The sequence below is a fragment of the Hippocampus bargibanti genome, linkage group LG09, assembly GCF_051943395.1.
Source record: "Hippocampus bargibanti isolate YZ-2025 linkage group LG09, ASM5194339v1, whole genome shotgun sequence".
NCBI lineage: Eukaryota > Metazoa > Chordata > Actinopteri > Syngnathiformes > Syngnathidae > Hippocampus > Hippocampus bargibanti.
The window spans coordinates 16072184-16079403 of NC_142742.1; the positions used below are offsets into that span (position 1 = coordinate 16072184).

At 41.4% G+C, this 7220-nt stretch overlaps 1 protein-coding gene across 1 annotated transcript in view; it reads right to left on the minus strand.

Annotated features, from left to right (window-relative positions):
- Positions 1 to 5326, minus strand: part of runx3 (RUNX family transcription factor 3) — a 30829-nt gene extending 25503 nt beyond the window's left edge. The window contains exons 1-3 of the mRNA XM_089003897.1: positions 4420 to 5326; positions 3861 to 4017; positions 2563 to 2667 (exon numbers count right to left, since the gene is read on the minus strand). Of these exons, the coding sequence (XP_088860023.1) occupies positions 2563 to 2667; positions 3861 to 4017; positions 4420 to 4677 (520 nt within the window). The 5' untranslated portion in view covers positions 4678 to 5326. The remainder of the gene's footprint in view (positions 1 to 2562; positions 2668 to 3860; positions 4018 to 4419) is intronic.
- Positions 5327 to 7220: the final 1894 nt, after the last annotated feature.

Here is a 7220-nt window from a genome sequence, read left to right on the forward strand (position 1 = left end):
AAAGTTGAGAGGGGTGTAACCCTGGCGATCACATTCGGAATGACAAAATGTCATTTGTTTTATGCGTTGGCAAAAGTGCATCTCTGTCTTCCTTGCTTGTAAAGGGTGCCGACTATTTTAAGCGGTGCCTTATGGTTTTGAAAAGAATCTGATGATATTTATGGTTTTAATAATTTGAGAATGGCCGTGTGTTTGTCATATACCGTATTTTCTGGTGTATAAGGCACACCGTAGTATAAGGCGCACCCTCAATGAATGGTGTATTTTCAAACTCTTTCCACATATAAGGCGCACCAGCGTATCAGTAAAATGAATGACAAAAGTTATCCAAATACAATATGGAAATATATAAAAGTTTTCCAAATATAAGGCACACCACATTGTCGGACGCGACAATAAATGCTGGGGTTACGCACTACTTCTTCTACAAGGAAATGGTGGCTGCAGACAGGTATTGCCAGACCTCTTGTGGCTCAATATTACGACACATATAAGGCGCACCTGCGTATAAGGCGCAGTGTCATCTCAAGAAAATGAAGACTTTTGGATGCGCCTAACACACTGGAAAATACGGTACTTTGACTTGACACGTCCATAACGTCAGTATATTCTTCTAATGCATGACTCTTTATTCTTCCCCGTTGATAAAATAAAAGATAAAAAGAGGCCCCTTTATTTGAACTGTTATTTCTCTTTTCTAATTGAAAGAGGTTCAGTAAAACCGAAAGGGCATACACGTACTTGAAGTCATGAATAATAAAATATTTAATTAAAAAAAATGGAAATCGAATTAACTCCAACAGAGGCTCTTTATTAAAACAAAAGTATTCATTTTTTATTGACATTGTCAGGGAGGTGCTAATATGTTTATTTTGTGGTTATGTTTGGCATTGGTCAATATTCAAAGCCTCACACAGAGTTGCTTGGAAAATTGATTCTGATTATGAATAGAGAACGATAATTATCATTCTCAACCTAAAGGTAGATACAAATCCTGTGTCGGATGGCATAAGATTGTGTCGTTGAACCAAATGTTCTGGGTGCCTCCAAAAACATTTGAACATCTCATCTTGTTTTACATTGAGTGAGCCACCATGCATCAGCTTCGGCAAGGTCCTAAATAAGTGCTAGCCTATATTAAACAGCGTCACTTTTTAAAAACGGGCCATGGCCATTCTGACGCCTTAGCTGGAGGAGTAATATTTTGACAGACAGACAGGAGACGTCCACTATGCGCATGGTTATTTCAAGCTGAGATGCTTGCAGATGCACATGCGAATGCACTCACACGCACACATACACACGACACACACACAATTATATTGAAACCATCCACACGCATGTATTCACTGTTTATTATTAACCGGTCCCGCCCTACTGGCACTCACTGTTCTCTCAACGCTGCAAATAGCGTGTAACCTTGTCAGGGACTGGCAAGAGGGTTTGGGAAGGAGGGGTGGGATATCGTTGTGTGCTGAAGGCCCTCTCTGAGTGCCCCTCGGTCGCTCTGCCAGGCATACACCCCCTCATGTGGCACTTGATACTTCTCTTGCCGTGCTCTGTTTTGACTGAACTAAATCCTCCGCTGTTGCAAATATCCTTGTGCACAGACATGGGCATCAGCCTTTTACCCATTTGGGAAACCCTGCACGCGAGAACCATTAAAAACTGGATCTCTCCGTTGGAATGGCCATAAATTCCTAACCATCGCGTCTATGGCACCTTGAGCTAATGAAAATTGACGCACATTGTATATGGGGCAGAGGTGCAACAATCGGGCCTGACTTGTGGAACGGCCACTCTACTTTATCCCTAACAGCAGCCAGTCGCATAAAGCACATGAGATTGGGAGCTTTGTTACAGCTTTCTCACAGTCGCTGGGAGTCAAGGTGTGTGAAAAGTCACCAATATCATAACAGTGGATGTGTGGTCATATCAGACCCTTGGTCTGACCAAAGGGTAACGATGGTCTGTGACGCTAGGGAAGTTACCTCCACCCTTTTTTTCATCAAGCGGTAGAATTCAGTCCAACATGCCACGTTACCGTTCAAAAATCTTAATTAGGGATAAAGCAGAAAATTAGCATTTTGACGCAATGCAACCCAGTAATGAATCAATCAAATTAGAAGAATCTCAGACGGACAACAATAAAGGATAGCTATTGTTTAGTCTCATTGTTACCAATCGTCAGTGTCTATGCAAAAACAAACAACAACATTGAAATGCTTTGCATGAAATCTTGAAATGTAGTGCAAATAACCGTTGGGTGCATGAGGCTCCAGAAACATACGAAAAATAAGAACGTGGACTCTTAAATAAAATCTCTCTTAATTTTGTGAGATTCTTATCCTGTAGACCAAATGAGGATAAATAAAAAATGTATCTCACAGTCTTGATATTCACTGAAAAATGCAAATTAAAATATGTAACACTTTTTTCCCATTCACCTATTTAGTGTGTGTGTGTGTGTGTGTGTGTGTGTGTGTGTGTGTGTGTGTGTGTGTGTGTGTGTGTGTGTGTGTGTGTGTGTGTGTGTGTGCGTTCACGCCCGCGTGTACTCACTGCGTGGTTCACGCGGCCCATCCACGGTGACCTTGATGGCACGGTGGTAAGTGGCCACTTGAGGAGGTCCGGTAAAAACAGTGATGGTCAGAGTGAAGCTTTTTCCTGCAAAGCAGCATTGCATGGTGCTTAGATGTCTTGACTTTTATGTAGCTTATTCAAACTCTTTGTTTTTTAACAGTTGATTGTTTCCTGAAGCCTCTGAGCGTTGCCGGCTTTTGTGTCGCTGAGGCATTTGGCATTGGAAAACAATAAATGGAAGGGTTGGGAGGGGGACCACCTCAGTCGAGGGCCTGACAGCGGTTATATGATTTGGATTATTGAGAGAATGCGCTCCAGATTGCCTGAAAATGCTCACAGTGATTGTTTATTGTTCAACGAGGCGAGATCATACTCCCATCTGCATCCAAATCAATGGAGGGGAGAAGTGGGGGGTCTCGTCCCATGCAGACATGAAAAGAGACATTTAGTGTTAAAGAGAGTGTCTGTGGAAACGGGGGAGGGGGGCACTGTGTTAATTTACGGTCTAAATCCTATGTATGGCCTACTTTATAATTATAATTCGAAGACAATATGCAGCTTCTATTGTTCATGAACATAAAATACACAGTAAAAGGATGCTAAACAGGCCAGAAATACATGAATAGATTAAAAAATAGATGTATGGTAACATTGATGGACACTCCGACAATGCAAACATTTAAACTATTTCAGTCATTGATATATTATTTATAAAGGCATAGACGTCAGTAATTTAAGGCCACATTAGGAAAAATAAAGTTTGGCTTCTCTATATAAATATCTAAATTACAACATGTGCATTTATTGTATTTTATTTGGCCCACGGTCAGTGGTGGGCATTTATTTATAGTTCGCCCCCCCCCCCCCCACGAAGGCGCCGCTCAATAACGAGCCATCCTCGTAAATATTGTAATTTTTTAAAATGGCAAAAGAACCAAGGAAAGCGGCCACATAAATATCGACAAAAAGGGGCCTGAGAAAATAAAATTAAAACATGACGTGAGCCATCCCGATCTATCTCTCGGCGTAGCATCAGGTGGATGGCAAATTACTAACTCCACAGATTCAGAAAATCTTTTTAGACCCTTTAGCGCCACACGCCAAACGCGGAATTGCGCTGCACCACGAACCAAATTATTTCACATGAATATTTTTTTTTTTATTTAGAAAAAAATAAGAAACGTCGTGGGGAAATGGTTACTAATTAAATTACACTTTGCTCTTCTCTCTTTATATTTGATATATTTTTTCAATAAAATTCGTGCGGGTTTGTTCACCTCGTCCACTTCTCCCAACGAAGCGCAGGTCGTTGAAGCGCGCCACTTGGTTCTTCATTACGGCCGAAGCGTTCCTCAACTCGGCTGAGTAGTTCTCGTCGTTCCCGGCCATGACGGTAACCAACGTACCATCAGGAACATCGCCAAGGGCCACAACCTGTGCCAAGGGGGAAAAAGCGATTGGACAATCACCGTGCGGCCCCCAAAACCATCTTCCTTTGTCAACATTTCCCCACAGCATGGTGTATTTTTTTTTAAATGCAGCTTTAATTCATTGTAGATAACCTCAAATGTCTGCACATCGTCCTTCCACGTTGCTGATTTATTATTTGAGATGCAAATATCTGGGAATTTTGTATCTCTTTAATAGGCGACAATTCAACAAAATGACATTAGGTTTTGCATCCATTCATAATTGTATTCTGCTTTTTCATATTTAGATATGCGTTGCACAGTTGCAGCGGAATGCATGTTATAAACGTGTTTTTTTTTTTGTAAGTATAAATGTCTTCATTTCTTTTCACGTCATGTTAACTCCAATATCAGGACGATATCTTACCTTAAAAGCGACGGGCAGGGTCTTGTTGCACCTCCAGTGAGACGGTAGGACCGAGCAGAGGAAATTGGGGCTGTCGGTGCGGACCAGCTCGCCGGCGTGGTCCGCCAGGACGTCCACCACATTCCTGGTGTCTGGTCTAGCCCTGAGCGGGCCCGGGGTTGCCATGGCCCCGTTGCAGTCTACGAGTTTGCTACAGGTGAAAGACGCGGAGGGCGGCGTGAACCGTCTGGTGGTGGGCGGCTCTATGGGAATATGCATCACAACAACAGCTCGGGTCAATGTCAAGGTGACGGGGGGGGGGTTCGGTGCAGAAGTTTGCGCAGCTCTTCAAAGTCTGCTTGCTGTCTTCTTTCTTAAGTGCTGAGGATGGAGGCGACCGCGCAACCGATGGGAAAGCGCGAAGGGGCAGGGGGGCTCTCAGGCACAGATTATTTTAAAAAAGGATGTTTGAAAGATGGATCATCTGGATTTGAATAACCGAGAATGTCTTGTGACACCCATTCAGTGCATAATAGCAGTTAATAAACAGTTTTGTGAGCGACGAAGAAATCCAGCCGTGGGGGGAAGGGGGGGGGCTGAAGAATGAAAAATCCAGCCGACTGACTTTCGCGTGTAAATCAGAGCAAAATATCTAAATAAACACTTCAGACAAGTGACTTCAGGTCTCGCAGGACTCCAAAAACAGCTACATCAACAGTGGAACTGTACACATTGTCCTCCCGCGCGTCGAAAGTGCGTCAAACTTTTCCAGGTCCTGGTCTCCCAAAAACCATAAAGAAAAGAGAAAACAACTCAATCGATGGGCTGCTGGGTGCCTGCGCGGATGTTTCACTCCAAGTTATCCAACGCAAAGCAGATGCAGGATGTGCAAACGCGTCGCGAGGCTGAATGGAGAGCTCAAGAGTGCCGCAAATTATTTTACCCGAGTCATTTTAGGCTTTCGTGGTCGGGAGTGCGGAGATGCTTTCCACCAATCAATCTTCTGGGTTGGGCTTTCAGCAGACCAATCAAAGTATGCGCCGCTGTTTCTTCTGCCCCGAATTCAATTATTGAGCCATCTCTTCCTTTTTCTGCAATCACCAATCATTATTCTCTTTATGGAAGACACAAAATGAAGAAACACATCTTGTATAAAATTCTGCTACTTTGTATTCACAAAATCAATTGTGACTTGTAAACTGCATATATATTTAATTACCAAAAGCCTTTTATTTTATATATGGAATTCATATTTTTTTAATGTGTCAAAGCAATTACATCTGCAATATATTTAATTGTAAGATGGGAGTAATGGGTGAAAAACGACAATTTATTTGTCCAGTTTTGTCATCACTTTGTATTCCAAATATATATTGTTTATTCACAATAATGATTAAATAAATTAATTAAACATACTCGTATTCATAAAAAACTCGATTACCCATGAAGCAATCAAGTGAATTGGACACACATATTTAGTGGAATCAAAAGATGAGTAGATTGAGCAGCCGGTAAACTTGCGTGCGGTTCTTCTTGCACACACTAGTTGGCGCATTTGCCTTGAATTTCAAGCGGCGTCGGCGCGGAGACCACACTATTCACCTCTTCTTTGAATCACGTCAAATACGCAAACTAATACCCGGTGCACCTTATATTTTATCCATCCATCCATCCATCCATCCATCCATCCATCCATCCATCCATCCATCCATCCATCCATCCATCCATCCATCCATCCATCCATCCATCCATCCATCCATGCATTTTCCAGAACGCTTTTATCCTTATTAGACTCATTAGTGTGCTGGACCCTAGTCTAAAGATTTTCAACTTTATGATGTTTGAATTAAACACATTTACCAGAAAATAGAACATCGCGTGATTTATTTTAAAATAAACCCACCGCCACAAGAACAATTAAAATGATCCCGAATTCTCAATTCATTTGTCCAATCACAGCACGTGAGAGACAGAAAAATATGTTCATTTTCAGGATGTGACAATGACTGTTTTATTAAATCACCAATTTGAGCAAATAGTTTTTTTCAAGTGCACACCAATCATTAATACATTTATGCATGCGGTCGTGGAATAACACACGTTTTCCCGCGTGTTACGTATTATAATTATTGTGTGAAAGGAGCAAAGAAATCTCCAATCTAACTAATATAAAACGCGATACAATAGATGAATATCGATGAAAAGGTTTCTTCAGCCGTCATCTGTACTTCTAGGTGAATATAGGTGAATGAATATGTAAATGAAGCGAACGACAATAGCCCCCCCATCCCCCAAAAAAACTAAAACATTCTGTTTCCGACGAGGCTATTAAATTGAGTCTTCCAACAGCATACAAATGAAAACCTTTTTAATTATTTGACCATCTTTAGACTCGTTGATAAACATCGTCAGTGCTACGTTGTCGTCTTTACTGAGGAATGAAGCCCACCCCCCGAAGTGTCAGCGCACATTTAATCAGTTAGTGTCTTTGACATAGACATTAAGCAGCAGTTCGCAAACTTCATTTTGGGTGTTAAAGGCGACAAAAAATATAAACAATTATGGACATAAATATTCAAAGCAATAAAATACGAATATGCCAAAAATATGTCTGGATGACGCTTTTAATGCAGGTGTCTCTTTATTCTGTCTTTTTAAATACATCTCCAGTTTTAGGCACGCAGAAGCTCGAGAAGAAATTCAGAGACTACTTGAATTTTAGAAAAATATTTTATTCGATTTTTGTTTGTCCTTTTTTGGAGTGCTTTGAGGTGTAAATTGAAAAGGGCAGGTTGATGGAGAATTTTACTAGCTAAGGACCC